At 56.2% G+C, this 26,611-nt stretch overlaps 1 protein-coding gene across 1 annotated transcript; it reads right to left on the bottom strand.

Annotated features, from left to right (window-relative positions):
* Window positions 1–3,344: 3,344 nt before the first annotated feature.
* Window positions 3,345–24,496, bottom strand: LOC120406589 (M-phase inducer phosphatase 2-like). The gene is given in 17 exon segments (XM_039541539.1): window positions 3,345–3,485; window positions 4,372–4,483; window positions 5,755–5,888; window positions 6,393–6,491; window positions 7,035–7,097; window positions 7,728–7,823; window positions 9,106–9,282; window positions 10,459–10,514; window positions 10,517–10,532; window positions 11,035–11,172; window positions 11,803–11,922; window positions 12,490–12,600; window positions 13,238–13,274; window positions 14,014–14,055; window positions 18,808–18,859; window positions 20,609–20,736; window positions 24,262–24,496. Coding segments are annotated over 17 exon segments (1,707 nt in total). The 5' UTR covers window positions 24,447–24,496.
* Window positions 24,497–26,611: the final 2,115 nt, after the last annotated feature.

The following is a 26,611-nucleotide window of genomic DNA, read 5'->3' as shown; positions in this document are numbered from 1 at the left end:
GTTAAATAATTAAAAAACAACACCACATACACACCTGGCATCAGATGCAATCGAAGAGTTAATGTTCCCAATGATTCAGAACTCAGATTGGTGCAGGAGGCACAGCCTGATCTCGCCTCACCTTTCACAGGACACCATCCTCCCTGACTCCAATGCAGTCACTTCTGATTTACGCTGGAGCAAGCAGGGCACTGGGCCCTTATGCAGGCACAAAGCTACAGCTGGTCTTGCTCTTTGGGGGCAAATTCGGTTTAAGTGCTTTTCCCACATCGCTGCTGAATCCCGGTGTGGGCATCCCAGTGCTTCTAGTTTCTTGCTATTAAGTTAGATCAGGGGTCCCCAACCCGGTGCCCGCGGGCACCATGCATCCTGGCCAGCGATCGAGCATCCGCCGAAGCGACACCTCTGGATGACGCCACTTGCCGCCAACAAGCAACGTCATCCAGAGGCAGTGCTGCCGAATTTTGGCGGCATTTCGGCAGATGCTCGACCGCCGCCATGGTCCTTCGTCTGGCACCTGTCAGACGAAAAGGCCGGGGACCACTGAGTTAGATTCAATACTTAGGGAGCGCCAGAGAGGCCAACACAGCCCTAGCTGCCCAGGATGATCACAGAACAGGGGATTGAAGCATTTCTCCCAGGCGGTTTTAGTACATGGCTATTCAGAGAGACTGCAGGATTCCCCGTTTCGCAGCCTGTTTTTCATCAGGCCAATTCCCACTAGTTATTACCCATTAGATACACCTGAAGTCAGGTTCCTACGGTTTCAATGCAATTACACTCATGGAGCATCGGCCCCAGAATTCCACTGGTCATAGAGACACCACAAGCACACGACAAGCTCCCCGAACGGCGTTTTTACCGCTCGCCCTGGTGCAAAGACGGGTCAATATTTGTGGAAGGGGGTCAGATACTACAGTGATGGGCGGCAGCGGCAAATCCTAAAACCCAGAGATGGGGAAACTGAGGCACCAAGCGGTTAAAGCCCTAATTCAGATCTAAATTTACCCTGATGCAAATCTGGATTGACCCCACTGAAGTCAATGGAGCTAAACTGGGTTTTCACACCTGTAATTAAAAGGGGACTCAGGCCCAGAGCCTACCCCAGGAACAAAACCAAGGTGGCCCTGACTTCCCCAGGCTTGGCTCTAACCACCAGACTCCGCTGCCTCCCTGATCTCAGCAGTGTGATGTAGAGGGAGGAAGCAGAGACAATCCTAAGGCTGCAGAGCATCCCCACCTCCCCTGTGGGAAGAGAAGGTGGCTGGTTTCGGCTAACCAAGGCCCCCTGGAGCTAGCAATATTGCAGCCTAGCAGGACCGCCGCTGTCCAGAGGTTTGATGCTTTGCTACCCTCTGATCTAGCTGCCTCGTGGGTTTTGCTTTCAGTCAGGTCACAAATCCTGCACAGCAGCATTGCCTCAGGCAGAAGTTGGTATTTCCACCTTGTGCCACAAACAGGCAGTTCCGGGAACGGTTTCTGACCCCAAGAGCAGACAAAATAAGAGCTGGCTCCAGCCGAGTCCAAGCCATTCTGCCCACCCCAACTGATTTTATCCGTTTCCTAAATCCCCAACTCTGAATACGACGATAGGAATCAAACTCTCTTCTCATCACCATCGCAGGGCCAGGGCCTGGAAAGGCGCCATGAGCATCTGGTGCTGACCTCTGCTTTTTTCAGTCTTGCAGATAATTCACCTTCCAAGTCACCTCGCTCCGATTCCATCTTGCTTCTCATTTTTGAGCCCTGCCTGTCTCCCCCCCAACTCCCCCATACTGGTCACTTCACAAAACAAGAGGGGGGGCTTTTAAATGAGGGTCACGAACAGACTGGATGTCGGGGTGCAGCGGGGTAGCCATGACAGAGTGGCTATATTGCAATCACTCAGCGAGGCCCGTGCACATCTCAATACGCTGGTTTGTTTGGCTGGTGGTGCCCGTCCATCCCCTTCACATTCTCAGCCTGTTCCTGCCACCGTGGGGTCTGAGCCGCTCCCAGCAAGGTCGCTGGGCCCTCTCCCTCGCTCTCCGCTTAAATCAATGCCAATGACGTTAACAGCCAGGCTTATTCATGGCTAGAGTCAGAGGCGAGTGCTTTAGGGGACGCCAGGGCTCTAACGTGCGGGGGTGTCGCTCTAGCTGTTGGAGACTGTGGCTGCTGACGTCGGGCGGGGGGGAGTGAGCTGGCAATCGGCAGGGGACGACGGTTCTAAGATCTGCCACGGCAGAGCCGAGGGGATCTGGAAGATTCGTCACTGGGAAATTCCCCACTCGCCTCCCATCCAAGCGAGTGTGGAGCTGGCTTGACAGGGAGCTGGATATTGGCCTTTGGTTCCGGCCCTGACGAGTGGAGGAGATGGGATTTGAAAAGGCACTGGGACCCCTCTGTCTAGCAGAGGTTTTTTCAGCACTGAATTTGGCAAATCCTGGAGCTTTTCCCAGTCCCTGAGGCCTCTCTTTTTAGCCCCCTCAGCCCATCCCCGGAGCATTCCCGCTCTTGGCCATGATTTAAATAACGCATGTAAGATTAAAAGGACAAACCACATCCCTCGCTAAGGCAGCAATCCATGCTGCACCCAGGGGCCATGCGGCTCCAGGAGACCCTAGAAGACTGAACTGGGCAGAAATGAAGATCTCAGTCAAGCACGACCTTCCCCCGAGGCAGCTCCAGATTGCATTTGATTTGTTTAACCTTTCAAGAGACTGAAGACACAACAGTTTGTTGACACACACAGCCACACTCAGAACAGCTTTCGGGAGGCTTGATTCAACACTCACACCTCTCGCAGCAATTGATGGATGCTCGACAGCGTCCTGGTTTTCACCTCAAGGCAGTGCAGGTGCCACTGCAGATGCTGAAAGATGATCCCACCAATCAGGTCAGAGGATAGTCGCCATTTGAAACACGCAGACTTGGACAGCTTCAACCCGACCCTTCCATGGTACCTGAAATATCCAGCCTAGCTTCCATCTCCAGTGCAACCACCCGTTCATGGAGGAGCTGGGTCAACCTCCGAGCTACAAATCCTACCCCCCGGCAGGAGTTTCACAGCATGGAGACGGCAATGAGCCCAGGGGATTCGGAAGCCCTTGAGTGCCACACAGTTCTGTTGATACGGGAGGTATGTGCGGTTATGGGAGGTATGCGCATGTGTTACTCTGTTCCATGGCTTCCTGGCCAAGGAGTGGATGGATCTCCAACCGTGTCCGAAGAAACTGGCTCAGCAGAACGGTTCTCACCTTGGGAACCGGCCCCAGCCATGCGGCAAGGTGTGTCAAGTCTCTCTTCAATGCACGTGGCAGTCGCCCTGTGGCCCCCCCCCCCCGCCCCACCGTCCCGGGCCTTTAGAAGTTCTTGAGGCGGCTGTACAGCTCCCGCTTGCTCTTCTCGCCTGCCCACGTGCGGCTCTTCTGGCGGAACTTCCGCAGGTCCTCCTTGAAGTCCTCGTGGTGCATGGGGCGGTAGTCCCGAGGCTCGCAGTGTGCCTGGGGGCAGATGCACAGGGCTCGTGTTAACGGAATGGCCAACCGCCCGCAGGGTGACCCCAAGCAGGGGCCGAGCCCCTTCCCACCCACAACTCCGCTACAGTCAGGAGCCTCTTGGAACAGCCGTTGGTTTACCTGCTAAGAGCGGCCACACGTACAGCAGTGGCTAAACCCGGCGACAATGCCAGGAGGCCGGATATCTCCCCAAGCCCCTTTCTCAATCGCCACAGGGCCCAAGGCACTGCAGCCAGACTGCTCTTGGCCCCGTCCTCGGTCCCCTTCACAGGCCAATCAACTAGCCTCAGAGACGCTGGCTCCTTTGCTGGCTTCCTGCAGCCACCTGGAAATCACCCTCTTTGGTTTTTAAACTCGCCAGGGACTCGGTCACCACCAGCCCCGCTCACAAGGCCTCTCCTTCAACCACGACCTCACACCCCATAATGCCCCAGTTCCCAGGGTGGGGAAACGCAGTGGCTCTTGTGACTCGAGCTCCCCCAGTCTCTGTACAGTGAGTCACTTCCCTTCTCTAAGCCTCACTTTGAGACCCGTCCCGCTCTCCAGGTCCCCTTATTCCGCTGTTACGCGGCGCTCAACCGCAGGCTCTGCATGAGCTCAATGTCTGGAGGTTTTAAACAGACCCTCTTGCTTCCAGGATACCGGCTGTCCCCATTCCAGAGGGGGAATGCGCCGGTGCACGGAAGATATTTTGGTGCATGCTATCGCCACCTGGCATCTGCGAACCTTGGAAAAGGTAGCACAAGCCTTAGTCACACACACTCGGCTATGCTTCCCGTAGCACCAGTGGGTGCCCCATGAGCGAGGGCTGTGCTTCTGGGATAGACAGACAGACACGCTTCACTGACCGGGAAATGCTGCCATGACTTACTTGGTACTGTGGGAAGAATTCTTTGTATCCTCCTTTCAAGATGTACAGTTCAGGATAGTGCAGGTTGGGGTACTCGTTGTATGCCCGATCTTTTTCCCTGACAAACCGGCACCTTCAAGACACAGAAGCATGAGGTTAAAGATCATCTGACTTGGTTTAATTTTGCGCACACAAGGGTCTGCGTTGAATGCCATTGTGCCATGGAATGACTGGGCCAGATCCTTAGCTAGCTGCTCTGAAGTCAGAGCTGGGCCAGTGTACATTGGTCTGAGGATCTGGCCCACAGCTTTCTATAACACCTATGACCCAAACACATTCGGGCTGTGAAATGCAGCCACCCCTGGGGTGGAATGTGACAGCAGCACTACACAATCCCTTCGGTTCTTCCCTCACTCAGCTACGGACTTCAGTGGCATCGTTCCTGGACTATGCTGGTTTGAGATGGGTCAGGCCTAGTGTCTGGAAGAGGATGTAGCTGCAGGGAGAATCGTAGAGTTGGGATTCACCCAAGCCAGGAGTGGTCGAGAGCTCCGATTCTTTCTGTCCTCTCCCAACAGGACAGGCTACTCCATTCGGACAGCAAGACCAGAGCTGTCGTGCTTACAGGACCACAAGCCAATGGACAACACAGAGTCCGGAAGCCTAGATCCATCAGGCCGGGGTGGCCAACCTGCAGCTCCGGAGCCACATGCGGCTCTTCAGAAGTTCATATGCGGCTCCTTGTATAGGCAGCGACTCCGGGGCTGGAGCTACAGGCGCCAACTTTCCAATGGGCCGGGGGGTGCTCACTGCTCAGCCCCTGGCTCTGCCACAGACCCTGCCCCCCTCCACCCCTTCCCAAGCCTGCCGTGCCCTCGCTCCTCCCACCCCCACCCCCACCCCGCCACAAAACAGCTGATCGGGAGGTGCGGAGGGGGAGGTGCAGATCAGCAGGAGGTGCTGGGAGCGGCCGGGGGCGGGGGGGGAGGGGGCTGCTGACGTGTTACTGTGGCTCTTTGGCAATGTACATTGGTAAATTCTGGCTCCTTCTCAGGCTGCCACCCCCTGCCGTAGGCGATTCTCTATCATTTAGTCCTGTAGGTCCATCTGTCAACACACAAGTTTCTTGGGGCCCCAACGGCTCAGGGATGGATTAGCCACTTGGTTCCCATCCCAACATCTTGGGGTCTGTAATTTGGTGGGGTGGCATCACTAGGCCAGGGGTCGTTCAAACAGTTCACGACTGGTACAGTCAAACTGGGTCCTTAAACAACCCCCCGCAGCCACATCGTTTCAAGCTCTTTGAAGTACACCAGTGTCTCTACAGAGCCCCCGTGCTCTGTGGCCAGTAGACAAGGGTGTTGGGAGGACGGGTCGCACCCACGCAGCTTGTGGCCCACTTACATTCTGGGACCCCTCTCCGAAGAAAATTCACAGTGGAATATCACGATCACCCTCTTCTGCACGTCCAAGGGGACGATGGGGTTCTTCAGCAGGAAGTCCTCTATGTCCTGCTCCAGCGGCAGGTTCACAGCCCCCTGGAGGAAAGGGCAATTCCCTGTCAGAGGGAGCAGGAAAGACCCTCCCCTTTTCCACTAACCCAGAGAAGCAGCAGGAGGTGTAAAATCCTACAGGACCACGGAAGTCTAAGAAAACGAGACCCGATTCCCCGCGCCACTGTGCATCACTCAGCCTGTGCAATGGGTGAACAATGCTACATCACCGGCATTTCCCAACGGCAGTGTTCACATCCACCATTGTTATCTGCCCCTGGGGTCTCTGGCCAGTGCCCACAAACCCACTAAGCACCTGTACCCCCAATCAAGTGAAGGGAATTTGCAGGAGCTCAGCATCGTGAAGAGAATCAGCCCACTTGTTTGGGTGCCTAGAGTTTGGCACTTGTGTTTCAGCGTTTCTGCTTGAAGGATTGACCCCGGGTCACGGAGGAGAGCGGAACTGCCCAGCACTGGCTCCTGTCTCACACCACTAGGCCATTCTGCCTCTCAAGGTTAAACAGAGAGAAACAAGGCGGCGGTTCTGACCTTGATGTGACCCCCTTCATATTCGTAGGGATACCGGCAGTCCACGATCACACAGTTCTCAATGAGGCTGTTGAACTGGCCGTTCAGCACGGCCACCATCTGCAGCGGAGAGAAGAAAAGCGCGCGGTCACTTGACGCGGGACTGTGGCGTTCCACTGGCGGAAACAAGCCCCCGCTGCCCCAGGGCCCGGCCCTGCTGCCACTGCTCAGGATAACGGCTGGAGTTCTGACTCTGGGCTGCAGAATCAGGCCTAGGCCCGTGATGGTCACAGGGAGGGCTGCAGGGTGTCACGGCGAAGTCACAGAGCAGATTTAGTACAAGTCATGGGTATAATGGCTGCTCATTGCACATGAGGGGGCACCAGCCAGCCGCAGCAGCACCCTCCGCCCGGCGCTGTTACCCTAATCCCAGCCGGTTAAGGAGGGGAGGAGAGGAGAGAGGGCCGGAAAGCAGGACACAGTGGACAGAGCTTGCCATCCATCTGTCCCATGCCTGAGGGGCGCCCCTCCACATTGGGGAGGGGACCCACTCTGAGCCTTCCTGCAGGAAGCAAGTCAGACAAAACAAGAAATCAGTGTCTGGACCTTTTTACTGCACTGTGATAAACCTGCAGCCCTAGTCCCGATCAGCTGCCTCCTTACCATTTCTGGGGAGATGTATTTCAAGTCCTGATGTCTCCCTTCCACAGTCTGTAGAAGATACGCCTACAACAAAGGGGCAGTTAGCGACCCGTTAACCTCTTTCCTCGTGGGATTTATCCAGAGCTGGGGTGATGGGTTTTAGAGTATTTCCCAGCATTCTGAACAATACCTTAGATCAGAACTTTATAAAGGGGCACTATCAATTCAAGTTTACATTTTTAGAAGAGTTTTATTAACACTCATTAAGACCAAAAGAATCATCCCTTTACCACTCCGAGGCAGACAGTCGTTTCAAACCAAACATTCATCTGTGGGGTTTGAAATCCCAAAGTGGGACCAATTCTGCCCTCTCTCCTGTTGTAATTGTACAACTGGGGTGGAGCTGGCACCATTTTGTTCTGGCAGCTTTTATAAAGTTGGCCTGGGTGTAAAGGAAGGGGCAAGATGGGAGAATCCACCACCCTTGTCTTGTCTGTAAAATGCCAGCACGATTCACAAACAGGCATTTCTTTCCATTTGGGCAGTGACATTAGACTGGTCTGTTTCACGTCAGTGTCTAGTCCGTTTCATGGCCCAGCAAGGGCAGGCACTTCTGGGTTTCCAACACAGCCCAGGGAAGGGTTCAATAACTTTTGAGGGCAGGCTTTGATTTAGTACAAAGGGGTTTTTCTTCTCTCTCTTCCCCCACAATACCTTTGAGAAGTCCCCGATGAGTTCTCGGTGATCATTATCCAAGATGTTCTCGATCTCATCATGGCAGAAGGATCTGGAGCGCAACAGCCTTGATTTCTAGGAGGAAACCGAGACCGGATGTCAAATCAGCACTGAGAGCCTTCTACAAGAACTCAGCTAGCAGTTCTGGGCGGAGGAACCCTGGGGTGGAGGGTCTGGCCTGGGCTGGCAGGAGGTCAGACAGGACGATCGGAATGTTCCCGCAGATTGCAAGGCCAGAAGGGACCATTGTGACCATCTAGTCTGACCTCCTGCCTAGCCCAGGCAGGAGACCTGCCCTATGGTAATCCCTAGAGCCGAGCCGTTAGACAAACAGCCCAGCTTGATTCAAAAATTGTCAGGGATGGAAACTCCACCATGACCCTGGGTAAATTGTTCCACCTGGCCCTAAAGATTGGGTTGAACAGACACAACGGTCACAGACATTTATGCTCCCAGCACAGATACATGGATCACCACCAATCCTTGCCAGATTTTGCAGCTATATGGTTAACCCAGTTTGGTCCATCCTGGTTTTAATCACATGGGGGTGCCAGAATCTAAAGAGGCAAGAAGCCTGCAGCCTTCAACTCATGTGATCAGCCCCATAGAAGTCAGTGGGTCTGGATCCAGTGCCTTGAATGTTGTGTAGTTCCTTAGACTCGTGCACCACGAGCGAGAGACAGGGACAGCAGCAGGAGCGCAGGGTTCTGATACAGGAGCGTCTCACAGCTGCTTCGCGGGAGCGCCAGGGAGGACACCCAGCAGCCAAGTACCAGGCTCACAAGGGCTGCAACAGCGCTTGACAGCGACTCGTCTCGGCTGTAGCTCTTAGATCTCACCCGCCCCGTTTTCCTAGCTGCTCCTTGTTGCCATCTGCGGGCGACAGGCCGGAGCGCACATGGGCTATGCGGAGGTTGGAGATTCCAGCTGGGTTACAGCAGAGAATCGCTTGCTCCTCCCAGGACGGCAGGAGGAGGGAAGAATGAAGAAAAATCAATTTGGGAGGTGCAGGGCATGGGGAAAACACCCCCCATTTAAGGGGGCAGCACCCCTCGATTTCTGAAGCGCTGGCGCCCATGTTCCAGTGCTGCGGGAGAAGGACGTACGACATGGCGGAGCTAGCCAAGAGGCTTCCCCCTACCACCCACTGATTTCCAGATGGCCGGCTGGGCCATTCCAGATGCCTACAGTACAGCCCTAGCTGCTGAAGGCTTTGGGGGGGAAGGGAGGTCTCGAAGCATACCCCAGTATGTCTGGTAGCCAGCCCTCCCTGGGCTGGGCTGGGCTGGGAGGTTCTGGAGCCAGGGAATGGAGAGGGAGATCTCCCTGGCCCCAAGTCCGTCTCCGTATCACCTACCGGCTCCTCCGCCTTCTCCTCGATCGGGGTGCCAGCCACGCTCTTCCGCCTCTTGGTTTTGACCGGAGTGTCTTTGTCCTGCGGCCTGTCCAGCCGCTTCAGGATGGGCCGGATCACGCTGCTGGGCATGGAGGGGGACCTGAAGAGCTGGCGACATTTGCTGGGTCTCGCCGACCTCTGCACGGATGAGAGCGAGCTGCGGTTAGAGCCTCATTCTGGCCTCTCGCTCACCCCCGGGCACGGAGCAGCCGTTTGCCGCGGCCTGGGAGGCGCGGGCCTTGTGTGCCCCATTTCACATTCACGGGGGGGGCAGTTTGACCCAAGCAGGCCAATTTTAGCTTCACACTTGGTTTAGGAGATGCCAAAAGGCCACGGGCCTAATTCTGCTCCCAGCCACACCCGTGCGGGGGAGCGACTGATTTGGTGTCAGTGGGGCTCAGGGAGGAGAAGGAGGTGCAGAACCCAGCCCCCACCGCTTGGCCCTTGCTCCATGCACACCAACTGCCTTTACAGAAAGGCCTCCCACCGGGTCGGGGTGTGTGTGAGGGGTGGGGTCTCCTAACCCAGCTCTCAGCACAGGGCGTGAAAACAAAATACCCCCCACCACCACCACCCCCGCCGCAACCACAATAGTAGCCTGAGTGATCTCTTAGACCAGGGGTGGCCAACCTGAGCCTGAGAAGGAGCCAGAATTTACCAGTGAACATTGCCAAAGAGCCACAGTAACACTTCAGCAGCCCCGCCCCTGCATCTGCTACTCCTCCAGCCCCCAGCCCCTCCCACCCACAGGCAGCCCCCCCAATCAGCACCTCCCCCTCCCTCCCGCTGCAATGTGCAGTGCACAGGAGGCTCTGGTGGGGAGGGGGGAGGAGCGAGGGCACGGCAGGCTCAGGGGAGGGGACGGGAAGGGGTGGAGTGGGGGCAGAGCCGGGGGTTGAGCAGTGAGCACCCCCCGGCCCATTGGAAAGTTGGCGCCTGTAGCTCCAGCCCTGGAGTTGGTACCTAGACAAGGAGCCACAGGCTGGCCACCCGGCCTTAGACTCCAACAGGTCACTACGGTCAGTGTCTCGCACGCACAGACACCCTCCTGGTCACCGATTCCCATCTGGGCCAGACTAGCAGTGAGCTCAGCTCACACCATCCAGTGGCTATGGCGGGGGGAGGAAGGTGCCAGGAGTCTCAATCCAGCTGCCTGTGGTGAGGTGAGACTGACCTCAGCACGTCAGCGGAGAGACCCGGGGGCCCCTTCGGAGCAAGGGGAGCACAGTCTCCAGGCTGGCTCGCCTGGCACCTTTCACCCCCGCCAGCTCGCTGGGAGGAGCGGCCCCGACCCTGCGCCAGGCTCCCACATACCAGATCAGCGCCTTCCTTTTTCACCAGTGGGGCAGTCAGCAGGTTCTCCATCCCAGCGGCACGTCCGCCTCGTTCTGAGGAAGAGGCAGCGGGATCACAGAGAGAAAGCGAACGCATGAGGCAATGGGTTCCCACCAGCCCCATCCCATCCTCCCCTCTTGGCAGGGAGAACGAGACAGGAGTTGGCAAATCACAAGCTACTGAGGGGCTGCAGGAGCCAGACAGACCCTGTGGTTCTCAGAAGGGGCCAGAGGGTTTCCCTAAAACCCGCTCTCCGCAGATCGCTAGCTATATTTGCCCCACTAACATTCATTTGCGATTCAGGTCATCCAGACGGAGTGTGGTGGATCTTCAGACAGCCCCTGCCCGAGGGAGGCCAGGAAGGAGCGAGGGGCTGGCTGGTAGCGCATGAGCCAGGGGGACGGGGTTGGGCTCCATTTCGGAGCAGGATGGGAGCACAGGCTCAAGGTTAGCTCCCGAAGCCAGTGCTCCCCAAGCTACAATCCAGCAGGCCACAGGAGCAGCCGGGGTGCAGGAGGTTAGGGGGCCGCGAGGGACAATCCACGCACGCTGTACCTTCAGCTCCTCCTCGTCCAGGATCTCCATAAACCCATCGTCCTCTTCGTCGGTCACGAAGGAGGTGAGGGAGGAGCGGCGCAGGCACACTGGGCTCTCGGCTTCCACCCCCATGTTCTCCTTCTCGGGGGTGCCACACTGGGGAGCACACAGCAAAGGGGGAGGGGTTAGAGCGCGCCTGGGGACCGCAGACTGAGCAGGAGCTGTCTGGCCGTGGGACCTGCCGTGACGCTGGGCTCTGAGGGAGGCCTCCTCTGACAAAGGAGGTGTGCAACTGGGGACAAGCCACCAGGAAGTGCAAAGCCAGGGCACGAGACGCGGCCCCACGCTGCAGCAATTAGGGATCCCAAAGCACGGAGCAAGCTCGCTGCCTGCCAGGTGCTGCCGGAGAACGGGACAGATCCTGGCCTGATACCTCCTTCACCTCCAGTCCCAGACAGTCACTATTAGACACGGACTGTACCCTGCCCCAGAAACAGCTGCATTTCAGCCATGGGCAGGTCCTGTATTTACACATCTCCACCCGGGTCCATAAGGCAGCCCGGGTGTTATGGAGATGATGGGGATTAATCCAAAGAGGGACCCTGCATCAGCTTCACAGGTGCAGGCTCCCGGGCGCTGGTATCACCACATTAACAGCAGGTGTTAAGTGCAGCTGGTATCACTGGTGGTGGTGCCTCCCTTTGCTATGCTCCAGGCCTCCCCCTTACAGCCAGGCACCCACACACCCTATCCCCCCCGCATCCCCCACCCCAGGCCCGCGCTCACCAGGAGGTCCGGGGCAGAGTTTGGTCTCTGTGCAAAAGGGTCCTTCTCGCTGCTCCCATCGAAGGGGTGAAGCCGGCTGTGATTGGTGGGCCTCAGCGGGATCTTAAATACAAACCCTGCCTGCAAAGGCAAAACGCCTGAACGTTACCCGACCGGGGACGCACTCCACGGGCATTTCACCCAGCTCTTCCGGGCCACCCGCGCTCAGAGTGCTCGCCAGCAACACGCCCTCCGAGCAGGACACAGCCCTGGCTTGAGTGGACGTGACTCAGTCGCCAGCGCCGAAGGGCTTGTGCCACGGACACCGGCTCCCCGGGCCAGGGCACGACGCTTCGCGGAGGACAGAGGCTAAGCCCCACCTGCCTGAGACCAGCCCTTTTCTGGGCTCGCGAGACGGGAGGGTCAGGCTGATCAGAAAGGGGCTGCCACTGGAGGGCTGAAGGGGGTGGAGCTAAAAGGCTTGGGATGAAACTGAGCAGAGAATTCAAGCTGAGGATCTGGGAACATCTCCAGAAGGCGAAACCCCTTCATGCTTCAGCGGGAACTAGATGGGACACGGCCCCAAGGAACGGGCTGTAAGGGACAAGCCCACCCAGCTCCTTCCTTCAGTGGTGGGGCTGGGACAGGTCTTGGAATCTGATCTCCCGTCACATCCCCCGTCCGTCCCGTCTCTGCCCCCTGACTCACATTCTCCTTGTTCTCTTTCCGGCGCGAGGGCCGGTCGTGTGTCTCCGGGCTGCTGAACTCCTTGGCGTTGGAAGTGTTTTTCAGGGCAGGGCTGGTGCCCAGGAGCCTCTCCTGGAGAAGAGGAGGGAGAGATCATCAAACCTGCTGCCGCACAGGCTCCTGCCACCACTCAGAAGCTGAGACTGGCCAACAGGGGCTGGATCACTCAGTCATTACCTGTTAGGTTCACTCCCTCTGGGGCACCTGGCACTGGCCACTGTCGGCAGACAGGACACTGGGCTGGATGGACCTTTGGTCTGACCCAGTCTGGCCGCTCTTATGGCCTCTCCAGGGGCCACAGTTCTGACACAGATTTGGCATCAGTGGGTCACCTATTTCCCCACTTCAGCGCAGCACCTGGGGGCTCCTTCTACCCCACCCAAGCACCTGACTGGGGACTGACCCATTGTGTGCGCTGGATGCTGCTCCCTTCAGAGCCCATCACGGACGCTTGTAGCCCAGAGACCGGAAAGGGGGGGTAGGGGAAGTAGCAATTCGCCCACCCCTTAAGAGATGAGCTGCACCCCCCAAACCCTGAATCCCTCCCCTCTGTCATGGGCCAGCAGCCGTGGGCTCCTCCCAGGCCAGATCTCCGTGGCCAGCACCAGTCACCCTGGGCAGCAGGTCACAAGCTGTCGCCCTGGGGTTTCCCCGAAGCCGGCGCTTCCGGCCGTGCAGTCAGATCCGCAGAGGGGAGACGGGGACTCACCGGCAGGGAGTGGATCCTCCGGACGGGGAATCTTTTGCTAAAAAGACAAAGCAGGAAAAGGTGTTGGGTGGTGGTCGGCTATGTGGCAGAGCGTCCTTCTGCAGTCCCCTGCCAGAGGCTGTGTCCTGAACCCACCCTCCCCTTCCCGCTCAGGCCCCAAAAGCCACCAAGAGACCCTGCAAGAACTGACCAGTGCAGGCAACCCCCCAGCTAACCAGCTCTCACAAGTGACCCTCCCAAAACGTACAGGGCAGGGGAAGCAAATTTCTGTGGCAGGCTGCTATGCAGGAGGGGCAGCGCTAGGGGGAAATCCACATAGCTGGGTTTGATTCTCCGATGCTCGAATGAAGGCTGCTTTACAGCATTGCGGCAGCGTGAGGGGCTCTCAGATCAGAACTCTCAGCGCTCTGGACACGGCATTAAGGCCTTTCCTTTTAGCAATCAACGCTCTGAACACGGCACGGTGGGAGAAAAGCTCTCGAGAGGGCAAACAGCTGCTGTCTCCTGCCATGCAGGCAGGACAGCAATGGACGTGGGCTGTGTGTTGGCGGCTGGACGCTGCCAGAGGTTTGTTATGGAGCCGATCAACCCTGCCCCACGTGGGAAATAAAGGCCGAATGACCAGATCCGCACGGAGGAGCTGGGCTCTTCCCTTCCCCGGGGTGCAGCATGCATGTGGGGGCGCAGCACAGGGAGGAGAGATTGCGGAGGATAAAAATCAGGCTTTACACATTTTTAGAAGGAGGAGGGAGGAAAAGAAAGGTCAGTGCACTTACCCTTTGACAACTCTTCCCGATTCCAGAACTGCTTTCTCAAAGCTGCAGGAGGAGAGGGAGGAGCCGCGTGTTACGTTCACACAAGCAAAGGGCCCGCATCTGAGCCAACGTACAGTGGCCCTGGCTGCCCAGGGGGAGGTTAAGGAGGGGTTTAACTCCCGGGCCCAGTTCTGCCACCCTTCCTCACACTGAGCCGCTCACGCCACAAGCAGGAGCCCAGGGAGCAGCGCCATACTCCACGCACCCAGTGACTAAGCCATCTGGCCCAACACGGCTTCACAGCTGGTGAAAGGAGAGGGGGACAGTGCGGGAGGGAGGGAGACAGCTCCAAAAAGCAAATGAGAAGCGATCTGGTCCATGGGTCTGAACTCCATCACCCTGCTTCCCTTCATCCCCTCTAACGCCTCCTGCCCCACAATCCAGCCAGGGAAGCTGCGTAACGGAAGGATGGTGATGGTTTCGAGTACGGCACAGGCCGGACGCCTGGGTTCCAGTCCCAGCGCTGCTCGAGGTCATAACAGCCAAGGTTGAGTGGCTACTGATTTCGGGCATCTGAATCTGGACCTGCGGGATGCTGTGCACCCACTGACTTCAGATGGAGCTGGGGGGCAGGAAATCAGGCATCCCAAAGACTGTTTGCATATTTATATGAAAAAAAAAACAACAGGCCTAAGCTGGCACAAGTTGTACATCCTAAACACAGAAGCCCCCAGAATTTGAGGCCACTTTCCACATTGTGCCTGTCAGCCTGCAAGATTGTAACGCCCCAACATACAGACGAGGGCCCTGGCTGCATGTGGGGTTAAGCCGTGTTTGAGTACAGCTGATGTCGGCCAGGTTTAAACCCTTGTGGGGGCAGGTCCTTAAAGGGACGCTGGCTCCCTGTGTGCGCGAGCCGTGTCGTGCCACTTGAGTTACGGAGCACGGATTAATTCAACGCCCGCCGAACAACCGGGTGGGCTTGGAGAAAAACAATCCAAGAAGCCGCCGCGGCTGCCGCTGACCTAGTTCTGATTCACATGAAGTGAAATCAAAGCTTGGCTGGGCGGGGCGCGGGAGGGGGGCCTCTCTGAAGCCAGCCGGGGACAAAGCTCGCCCAGAAAGGAAGCCAATAAAAACGCCTTTTGTGAGCCGGGCTGCAGAGCAAGGCTCCGGATTGTGGGGGCATTTCTATAGCAACTGGCCTGAAGCGGCTGCTTTCCACCTGTATGTAAATGGGGGCCCTGGTGGGAGGGGGGGTCTGTCAGATCAAGGCCCCAGGCCTGACCTGAGCAGCTGGTCGGGAGCGGTGAAGTGTGGCTGCACAATGGGAGAGGGCTGCCACTCAGTGCCCAGCCCCAATTCATTCAGGACGGGAGGAGTGGGGGGGCTGCAACCTTTGGACTCTCTCCCTTGTGGAATTCAATCCTCCAGCCTGCCTAGCAACGCCTGGATCACCTGGTAACCCAGGGGGCTCCCGCTAGCCAGCTTAGGGAGTGCAGGCATGTGGCAGAGCCGCCCCAGGAACCATCTGTTCACCTCCACCCCGAAGTTACACATTCTGCAGCACATCTGGGGGGAGGGGGGGGACTCCTCCCAAACCGTCAGAGCAGGTGCGAGGGGGAAAGGGTAAGTGAGGGCTCGAGGGAGGAGAGCAGCTGCTCGGCCAGATGCAGCAGCCTTTTTTTAAAAATGTAAGATGTCAATCAAAATAGACAATAGAGCTTCCCAGGGCCCAGGAGGGTCCCCGATCACCCGGCTCGCGTGCAGCTGTTGACGCCAGTGCAAAGCCGTTTCAGAGTGAAACACTTGGTGCTTGTTTTAACCAGGACTAATCCCCCCTCCCCAGATCTAACACCTGCACGCAGCATCTCACGCTCACGGCCAGGTCTCCAGCTGTTTGGACCATGGGTACTGTGCTACAGAACTGGTTATGTTTTGGCTATATATAGTGTACGTTTTATAGCCAAAATTAAGGTATTAAAACAAATAAATAGAATAGTAAATACTAGTATTGCCATTTTATTTTTATGCCTTGTGAGTAACAAACAGGATTTTGTCTGTGTCTATGCTAATTAAATTAGAAAAATTTCAGAGGCCCAGGCCCCAATGTGGAAACGGACAGTTACAAAATTTAGTAAGGTCTAATTTATGATGCCTTTTTTGTTTAACATAAAACACTGCTATTTGTTACCTTTTGAAGGTCTCTGCAAAGAACGGTTTGTGTGACTGAGGAATGTATGCATCAGAGAAAAATAAGGTGTAAAGGCCATTTTTGAAGCCAGATGACCAAAAAAAATAAAAATAAAAAAACGGAAAAGACTCAAAAAATGCCAACACACATCCGTGGCTGAGGAGGGGCAGACTGATGACCTTAAAATGAAAGCTAGCACCCTTAAAACACAAAATAATTAAATCAAAACCAAACAAAATAACCCTCTCAAAAATAGTTTAAGCCACCAAAACATAACACCAATTAAAAAATAACCAATCACAAACTAACACAGCAAAATCCATAAACTTCTCACACACCCACCCACCCCCCACACCCCTATAAAAACAAAATGCTTTGCCATAAAACTTTGAGGTCGTCTTGCCACTACTCCAAAAGCATCCAATCGCAACCAACAAAGCCCGGCTCCCCTCTGCAACCAATCTGGCTGGCCACTAAATGAATCCAAACTTCAAACTAATAACTATAAACATCAACTAGCAAAACTATGTGCATAATGTATGTATACATCTATAGAACTAAAAAGCATATGCTAATTGCTATATTCTCAATAAGTGTGGCATGTTGCCTTTTCCCCTATATAAAAAAAAAAATCTCCTGTGCTCTGTTTAAGCATAACACAGTGGCCCTGTTCAGAACAGCCCCCACCCACAACAGCAATCCTGAGCCATTCAAGAGGAGGGACTTTCAGGAGCAAATGCAGAACTACCACCCCCAAGACAATTGTTAACAGGAACTCAGGCAGCCACAGGCAGCAGCAAACTGCAGTGTGTGAGAAAGAGCAGACCACAGTGACCACCATGCCGCCTTCATCTGGCTCGAGTGGTGGGTTTAAGATCCCCTTCTCCTTTTACTGCCTTCACGCCTGAACCCAACCGGGGAGGAATTTTGGAGATGCTGTCCAGGACCCTGGATGTCACCAGGGAGAGCAGTTACTCCACATTTACACCTGTGTAACCAATCTGGCCCAGCAACAGTGCCATAAAACACCTAAGTGAGTGCTAGTGCTCCCTTTGATTTCCTGTGTGCAATCGATTCCGCCTCCGAGTTCTGTTTGAAGCAGAGCCCGACTCAGATTGTTGGGGGAGTTGCACAAGAGATGAACTTGGCCCGTGATCTTCCTACAGGTAGCTGGTTTCTGAACTCCAAGAAAGATTTCAGACTCTGATAGCCACAGCCCAAAGGGCCTAATTGCTCCATCCCTTCATCCCAGTATTAAGCTGATGCAACTCCAGTGAAGTAACACAGGACAATCCGGCACAGAGATCTTTAAGCTCAACTTGAAAACAAACACTTATGTCCAGAACGAATAACTAACCCCAATTTCCAGGCTCAAATCTCAAAGGCACTAGAAAGAACCCTCTGCCATATACATCTATTGAAAGTCTGAGCTCCAGGTTCATCAGTGCCCAGGAACCCCTTGAGTCTGCTCTACACTACAGACCAATATCAGCATATCTACATCACTCCGGGGTGTGAAAAATCCACCCCCCTGAGCAATGGAGTTGCACCGACCTAACCCCCCTTGTAGACAGCGCTATGTGGATCAGAGAGCTTCTCCCACCAACACAGTTCCCACCTCTCAAGGAGGCGGATTAACTACGCTCTCCCATGGGCGCAGAGTCTTCGTTAAAGCGCTGTAGCCGCCCGATGCGGCGTTTTAAACCACAGGTGCCAGGTGGCTTTGGAGAGATGCCGGTCGTCCCTTTACGGACTTGCCGAGGCCTCATCTGTGCATGGATACCCTGGCCACCAGCTATCAGCACCAGAAGAGTTTGCAGCAAGGCCTGAGGATGCAGCATCAGAAGTGAAGACAACACCACCAGTTCTGTCTGCGGGTATGTCTACACTAGGAACGCTATCGCAGTGGTGCAGCTGCACTGCGGTCGCATAGACACTTTCTTCAGCATCAGGAGGGTTCTTCCATCGCTGTGGTTAATCCACCTCTCTGAGAGGCAGTAGCTAGGTTGATGTCCACTCCTTCCTCCTCCCCAGCTTCTCCCCAAAATGGACTAAGCTCACATGTGGACAATTGTTGGAAAAGTAGATCCAATTTCAACTTCACTTTATACTGGATGACAGGAGTCCACCACTACTGAAATGCAGCCACCTCTGGGGTGGAACACAGAAGCTGCTGAACAGCACCCAGCAACACTTCACACTACAGTTTGGGACAGGAATTGATAGAGGGGGGAATACAGGGAGGCAGAATGGAATGACTTCAAAACAGGGTTTGCAGAAAGTGTCCTGCCTTTAAAGGCAACCCACAAACTCACCTCTGATTTGACAGCAGGCACCTCCAGCAGCATAGCACCCCCTAGTGATGCACTGATTTAGTGCTGCCTTCCAGAAACAAGCACCAGTCCTGAGTCACCACCATCACCTTGGGCAGCATCTAGGTTTACTTGGGTGTCTCCCATCCAAGAATTAACCTGACTGGTCCCTGCTTAGCAAAGCATCCCAGGATCACAGCACAAGGTATATGTACCCAAACTCCTACGTTAACCCTTAAAACTCCAGCTATACTGTAGCTCCCTCTTTTCCAGGGGTTAAGTGACAAGGACAAGGAGACATGAACTTACACTTCTTCAAAGGGTTCTGGGTCCAGCTGTCCAGGCGAATCCAGCCCAACTCCTGTGCAAACGAAACACCCCTGGGTAAGAACCTAGGAAAGCAGAGGTGGGGGCCCAGCAGCAGCGAGGGTGCAAAACCTCAGCTTCCTTCACACACATTTCATCTCTTGGGGAGAGGTGAACGGCAGCAGGGAGAAGGCAGATACTGCCAGGTCTGCCGACTTCTCCACCAAGCTGCCCACAAGCCAAGCTGAGATGGATTTAAAGTTCATTGCGATTAGGGGAACCAAGCACACTAGCCCTTGCTGTTCCTTCCAAGGTTAAATTAAACCTCCCCCGGTTAATTAGTCAAGTGTCATCTCCATTTTATAGACTGGGGAAGCGACCTGCCCACAGCCACACAGCAAGTCAGTGGCAAGCTGAGAACAGAACCCAGGAGTCCTATCTCCCAGTCCCCATGGCTGCAGCCACAAGACCCGCTCCCTCCCAGAGACAGGAATTGAACCCAGAAGTCCTGATGCCCTGTGCTCTGCAGCAGTCACTGCTCTCCACATAGGGAATAAGAGTCTTGTTCCATACGGTTGCTTCTCTGTCTCGCTTTCCCCAGTGTACAGAACGAAGGTTTCCTAGATTCCAACCTCTGCCTGCCCCAAACTCCCACGTGGGCCAAGGGGGCTGGACAGCAGCTCCCCCCAGAGCCCACAGTGCAGGAGGTGCCAGGAGCTGCTGCCTTCTCCCAGAGGGATTGCTTTAATCACACACCCCGCTCCACCACATCAATGGTTTCCCTTATCTGGAGATGGCCAATAACTTAAAGGCAAGCCAGGCTCATTTCTCCCCGCCACACCGCTCCAGCTGCAGGCAGCATTCCAGATAGATGGCTTAAACGCAGCTGAGAGCAGATTTCAACCCGGGGGGCAGGTCACTCAACCCAGATCATTTTTAGTGATAATAGTGTAAACAAAACCCAGCCCAGGGGGCCTTTACCTGTCCATCCCTATTCCATGCATTGAAATTCAATCAGGCAAGGATTGGATCCGTAGGCACCCTTTCCCCTCCACTCAGAGGATCCCTGGCTTCCCGCGCTGGCTGGGGACCTGCTCTGGACCTTAGGAAGCATTACCTAGGGAGGTGGTGGAATCTCCTTCCTTAGAGGTTTTTAAGGTCAGGCTTGACAAAGCCCTGGCTGGGATGATTTAGTTGGGGTTGGTCCTGCTTTGAGCAGGGGGTTGGACTAGATACCTCCTGAGGTCCCTTCCAACCCTGATATTCTAGGATTCTAGGAAGCTCCCAACAGGAAATGAAGGCTCTCCCCATAGGGAGGCGAGAGGGCCAAATGGAAGAGTCTCTCTTTAGCGGACGTCCCCCCACGACGGGGACAGCAAAGGCCGAGCCTAGACACAGCCGGGATCTGTTTGAACGGGAAGGAGTTTAGTTCACGTGGCCGTGAGCTGCGGACAGCAGGGCCCAGAGGCAGGCCATGTGTACGCATGCTTCAACCCCGAGCCGCAGCCCCCTGCGGGGCCAGTCCTGGGCCTCCCCCACACACAGCCTGGCCCACGCCGCTCGCGCCTCACACCCGCTCTGCAGCACGGTTCCCCCGCCACGCTATTCCAGCCTGGACATGCTTTGCCTGAGAGGCCCAGCGCTGCAAACCGCATGGTGGGTAAGCGGTACAAAGACATGGGAGACCTCCCCCTACACTCTCCAAAAGTCAACTGCACTTGGAGACCTGGCCCTGCCCCAGCGTCCAGGGACAAAAGCCAAGGGAGTGGCCCCACCCCCATCCCCGCTCCACGGCAGCGCTGACCTGAATCCAAAGACTCGGACCACCCGGAGTCCTGCGACGACTCAGACGAGACGGAGTCCTGTGACAGCGAAGACCATTCGCTCCTGAAGCCGATCCCCAGCGTCTTCCTCTTTGGGGTGTCATATGGACTGGAGGGGGGGCAGAGAACACAGTTACTCAGAAGCCAGCAGGCAAGCCAAGCAAGAGGCATGGTGACCCACCTAGGCGGAGGGCCAGCGGTTTGGCAAGGCACCCAGGTTCAGGACTCCTGGGTTTCTCTTATGCTAACCCCACCACGGACTCACTGGATCTTCAGCGAGTCTCTCACGCCTACGTTTTCTCAGGTGTCCACTGATTTTGGGTGCCCAACTTGAGGCACCCAGTGCTTGGTTTTCAGGAGATGCTGAAGAAAAAAAAAAACAGGCCCCGCCTGCCCAACCCAAGACAGATTTAAGGCACCCAAAGTCAGCGGCGACTTTTGAAAATTTTGGACACCAGCCCCACCTCATTGGTAAAATCGGCATAAGGCTATCGCCAGCCCTCCTGGGATCGGTCACTTACATCTGCGGAGCTCCGCAGAGGGAGGCAGTGGAGGAGGGTGGGCTAGCTTGAAAGAATTGTTAGCTCTGAGCCAGAGATAATGGTGTTTAGCTCCCTTCCTCCAGGGACCTCCCAGTGTTTTACAATCCTGGGGCAGGCCCCTTATCTCCACTTGCCGATATGGAAGCCGAGGGGGCAGAGAGGAAGTGATTTGCTCCAAGTCAGAGATGGGCTCTGTGGCAGAGCATCCATCTGCAGAGGATTAAAACAGGGCAGATCCTCAGCTGCCAAAGACGTCCATGGAGCTGGACGCTGCTTTATACCCCCTGAAGAGGCTAGTCCAACACTTCCCAGCACCTGTCACTGGAAATGCCTGGCCTGGACCTGCCCTGCTATAACTGCCTGAGCAGGGCGCTGTACGGTAGGGCCTCGTACACACGCTAACGAAGCCTCACAATAGCCATTAAAGAAGGTGGCTTTTCAGAAGCGGCCGAGGAGCGAATATGGTTGTTCAGTCGAACGCCGCTGCCGCCGGGGCTGGGTGAGCACCAGGAGTGAGTCAGACCCACTGTGTGGCTCTGGAAGAGCAGGAGTGCTCTGACGGCCAAGGGAATGAAATGAGGAGGAGAAAAACCTCAGGGGCTTGTGAAAATGCCTCCCAGCCCCTCACCACCACTGGCTTCTCTGCCTGAGGGGCTGGCACAACCGCAGGCTTCCTCTTGCAAAACCTGCAGGAGGCAGCTGGCCCAGGTCCGCTCGCCCGGCTGTTCTGGAGGAGGCGATCTGTACACAGCCATGTGCTTAGAGACAGCGGCTCGGGATGCAAGAACGAACACACACACACACACACCACCCCAATTTCTCTTCCCTGAAAAGTACAGTCCTGCCAGCCTCGAAGGTAAGACTGCACCCAGAGCACACACCCCTGATCAACCCGCCCCTCTGAGAAACAACCCTCCCAAACTCCCAGCCATGCAGAACAGAATCATCTCACCACTCACATGCAACCATCACAGTCACAGTCCTGGGGGTCAGATCTATGGGGGAGATGCCACAAGAGTTAGGGTCAACTCCTGACCCAAAGCCAAGGGGGGGATTGCCCAGGGTATCACTAGGATCAGGATCTGGCCCACAGCGCAGTTATCCAGAAGCCAGTAAGCAATACTGCCAGCGGCTTCAACAGGGCCAGGATTTCATCCCTTCATTCCCCGAACTCTCCCCCACCCCCTGGGAGGGGAAGAAAAAATAATTCTGCTGCGTGGAGCAGGATCCCTGACACCCGCCCGCCTGCTCAATAGAGAAGGGCGAAAGGTTGCTCTCGGTTATGCGGCTGTACGTCCCTACCAACTGCACACATGGAACCTAGCATAGAGAATTCAGTTCACTCATCAGTTTGGGGACGGAGCTTGCACGGTCTGCCAGTGAAACCAAGGGGAACTTTGCACCGATGCCTTTGGGGAGGGCAGGATCGGGCCCCTTAGCACCGCCCTGTGCAGAATATTCTCCTTCCCCCCACGAGCCCACTTGGAAGGGAAGCAAAGCGGCAGCGCTCGCAGAAAGCCTGCAGCTTCCTGCCTAGAGCCATTCTGAGCGGGCTGCTCCCACCCAGAGCCCACATGAGCAGCGATTCTACAGCAAGGAACATACGCAGCTCTGTCCCCCCTTGAACCAGGGCCCGGAAATAACATTCATTACCCCGCATGTAACTTCCCCCGCCCTGGCCTCAAAGCCAGCTTGGAAAAAAATCTGTTCCCGCGGGCCAGACCCTGAAAGGTCCTGCCTCAGTACAGGGTGCAAGGGGGATTTCACGCCGCCCCTGAGCTCAGAAAAAGCAGGGCCGAGGGGGCCTCACTGCGGGGCTGCGATGGTTGGTTAGTGCTCCCCAGCGGGAGAAAAGAAGATTGGCTGGTTTTCAATGGTTTGCTCTGGGAATTATCTCCGGCCTGGGGAATGCAGCGCGTCAGACTAGATGATCGCAATGGTCCCCTATGAATCGGGACATCACTAACGGGGCTCAATTGTGAGTGCACCCTGGCGCAAGACCGGACCCTGTGCGTGCACTGGCAGAGCTGGCACTGCCATCCCCGGCTCGGCCCTCAGACACACCAGGGCAGCGTCACTTCTTCTGGAGCAGGGTCTGAATCAGGCCTGCTTCGTTAACTTCCCAGCCACGCTCTTCCCGGAAGAGCCGCATGGCGATTTGCCCTTCCCCCAGTGCAGGTAGGGCTGACAGCCCAGCCCTGTGCTCTGTTCTGGAACCCTCTTTGGGAGCGGGGAAGGGGAACACATGCACCAGCTAAGCCCTGGGGCCTGCCCAGCTGGGGATCAGGGCCAGGGGCTGCTCTTGGGGTGGAGGGACTATTTTGCAGTTTGGCTTTTTGATCCTGCACCCGCTGCATGGGTTCTATGAAATACAAGAGACAACCCCAGCCCTTCACCCCCACAATACATTATAGACCCCCCCCCCATGCCACAGATCCAGCAGCCAAGTCATCGTCCTCCTCACACCAACATAGTCTGCATGTGATACACACACAGTACACAGAATGCACACATCATACACACTGACACAGAGTACATGCAATCCACCCCTTCCCCCCCACTGCATACAATGCACCCACATCACCCACGCAGAATGAATGCAACGCACCCCCCCACAGTACATGCAATCCACCCCTTATCCCCCCCACTACATATAATGCACCCACATCACCCACGCAGAATGAATGCAACGCACCCCACAAACACAATACATGCAACCCACCCCTTCTCCCCACTGCATACAATGCACCCACATCACCCACGCAGAATGAATGCAACGCATCCCCCCCACATACAGTACATGCAATCCACCCCTTACCCCCCACTACATATAATGCACCCAGAGTGCATGCAACGCACGATACACAGACATTGCATGCAATACACACGCACACTGCATGCAACACACACACACACAAATGAATGCAACGCAGCACCCCCCCCCACACACACACACACAGTACATGCAATCCCCTCCTTCCCCTCCACCGCATACAATGCACGCACATCATCCATCCATCCACACACACACACACACACACCCTGCATGCAGTGCCCGGGGACGGACACACACACCCCGCAGCAGCGCTCACCTTCCCAGCCCGGCCAGGTTGTTGAGATTGAGGGTCAGGTTGGTGACCGGAGACAGGACCCCGGGCGCCGGCGGCAAGAGGCCGCTGCCCCCGCGGGCGAAGCCGCAGGGCAGCCGGGCCGGTCTCAGCGCCGCGCTCCTGCTCCGGGCAGGGCTGGAGCCGCCCGGGATGCGCTGTCCGTCCATGCGGAGCGGGGCGGAGCGGGGCAGCGCGGGGCCGGGGTGCTGCGGGGCCGGGCCGGGGCATGCGGCGCCGGGCGCGGGGGAGGCGCTCCCCGCCGGGCAGGACTCGGGGCGCTGAGCCGGGCCCCCCGCTGCTCGCTCTCCGCGGCTCCGCCTGGCCCGAGTCAGCGCGCACCCCGCGCCGGGGCCGTATTTATATTCGAAAAATAACACGGGCGGGCGGCGAGCGGCCAGCCAATGGCACGGGCCGCCGGCAGAGCCAGCCCCGGCCGGGGGGGGACCGCCAGCCCCCGCCGGGGAGGGGTCAGGCTGCGGGCCGGGGGCGGGGAGCGGCTCGCTGGAGCAAGCGGGGGGGGGCTTGCAGCCCGCAGAGCTTGGGGGCGCCTCATCCCAGGGGTCCCCCCATCTTTGCTCCCCCAATCCGCGCCCTCTCCTGCCGCCCGGGACGGGGATCGAGCCACCAAAAAGCCCGATTCCCCCCCAGCTCCTCTATCCGCAACCGAAATATGAAGCCCCCTGCAGCATCGGCCCCGGAGAGGTGAATTTCCGCAGGCAGAGACACCAAGCCAGGAGCCCCCCCGCCGTCCGGGGGTTGACAAGAACTTGTGTGGCTGGAAATGTTCGCAGGGCTTTTGATTTAATGATTTAAATGGTGCAACCCCAGGGGAGGCTGCTTGGCATTAAATCCTCTCTGCCCACCCACCCCCCTTCCCGCAGTGTTTGCAGCCCACATGTTGCAGCTTGATCCTAAGAGGTGAGGGGGGGAGGAGGGGCAGTTTCTTGGGACCCAGCCGGGGCTGGGAGAAGCTGAATGTGAAACTGGCTCAGAGCAAAAGTGAAAGCTGCAGGGCCTGTTCTCCTTGCAAAAGAATAAAAGCAAAGAGAAATGCTGGGAAGCTTCCTATGGGGACAGGTTTAATGGTGCGAGTGATGGGGCCTGCAGGGAGGGGGACATCTTAGACCCTGATCCTGCCCGCGGGTCCATGCTGCCGGAGCGCCCACAGCCTGCAGGGAGCAGCTGACAGGGTCTGGGCCTGAAATGTCACCGTTCACAGCACCCCATTGCTTAAAGGCTAAAGTAACAGCCTCAGTCCCCCTCCTCCATCCTGCCCCCACCCCATTTGCAGGCTGAGGGGGTTGAGTGGCTGCTCCACCTAAACGCTAATCTGTGGCCCAACTTTGCAGCTCCCGGCGCTGGCTTGCCACGGAGAGCATCTGCTGGGCCCGGCCCCCTCTTTCCCTCCATCCCCAAAACCACATCTCAGGGCTTACGGGACACACAGGGTCTTGCATGGGGCCTGCACACCAGGATGAATGTAGCACAAGGCACCGTTCCGAGCCACCCAGCCAACACACCATGGAGCAAGGCTCCTGGCTGGATCCAAGGAGGCCAGTTGGGTCAGGCAGGTCAAGGGAAAATTAGGGGAGTGTCCGTGGGCTCCGTGGCCGTGCAGATTCAGGGGCCAGGCCCTGCGTGGTGGCTGAGAAAGCTGGTTATTTATTTTCTCGAGAAAAAAATGAACCAGGAAGTTCTGCAGGCCTAGCCCTGCCCCCATTGAAATCAATGGGGGTTTTGCCATGGATACCCGCCAGGATTAAGAACTCATACTCCAGCGCACCATCCGTTAACCCTTTGGAAACTGCAGCCTCTCGGTGCAGAATGAGCCCCTAAGTATTCGGGGAAAGACCAGGGCTAGAAGAGCTATTCTGAAGGTAACCACAGATGCAAACAGTTAAAGGAAGCAGGGTTAAAGGTGACATTTCAAAGCATGAGGCCTTCCCAGGGTTCCTACATGCGCAGAGAAAGGGGAATTCTGCTCCTTGGTTGTATTCTGTTTTTCTTCCTTTTTTTCTTCCGCTCAGTCCAAAGCCCACAAAGGTCCCAACGTTCCCTTTATCTTTTTGTCTCCACGCCTAAAACCTAAATATTAAACCACTGCAATTTTCACACTCAGACATGCTAAGGTGAATTTCTACACAGCCATAAACAAAGCCAGGTTATATGCTATCATATAGTCTGAAGGATTTATTCCACAGATTCCCTGGGAAAACAGTGAGATTCCTCCCCCTCCCCACCCACCCAAAGGCAATTCCCTTGCAATACATCTGAAAACACTTATAAATGGCATATGGACATTCTTTGTGATTTTCCTGAGTCGTTTGTTTAA

This window comes from Mauremys reevesii, linkage group 5 (assembly GCF_016161935.1).
Source record: "Mauremys reevesii isolate NIE-2019 linkage group 5, ASM1616193v1, whole genome shotgun sequence".
Classification (NCBI taxonomy): domain Eukaryota; kingdom Metazoa; phylum Chordata; order Testudines; family Geoemydidae; genus Mauremys; species Mauremys reevesii.
This window is presented reverse-complemented; position numbering and strand designations above follow the sequence as displayed.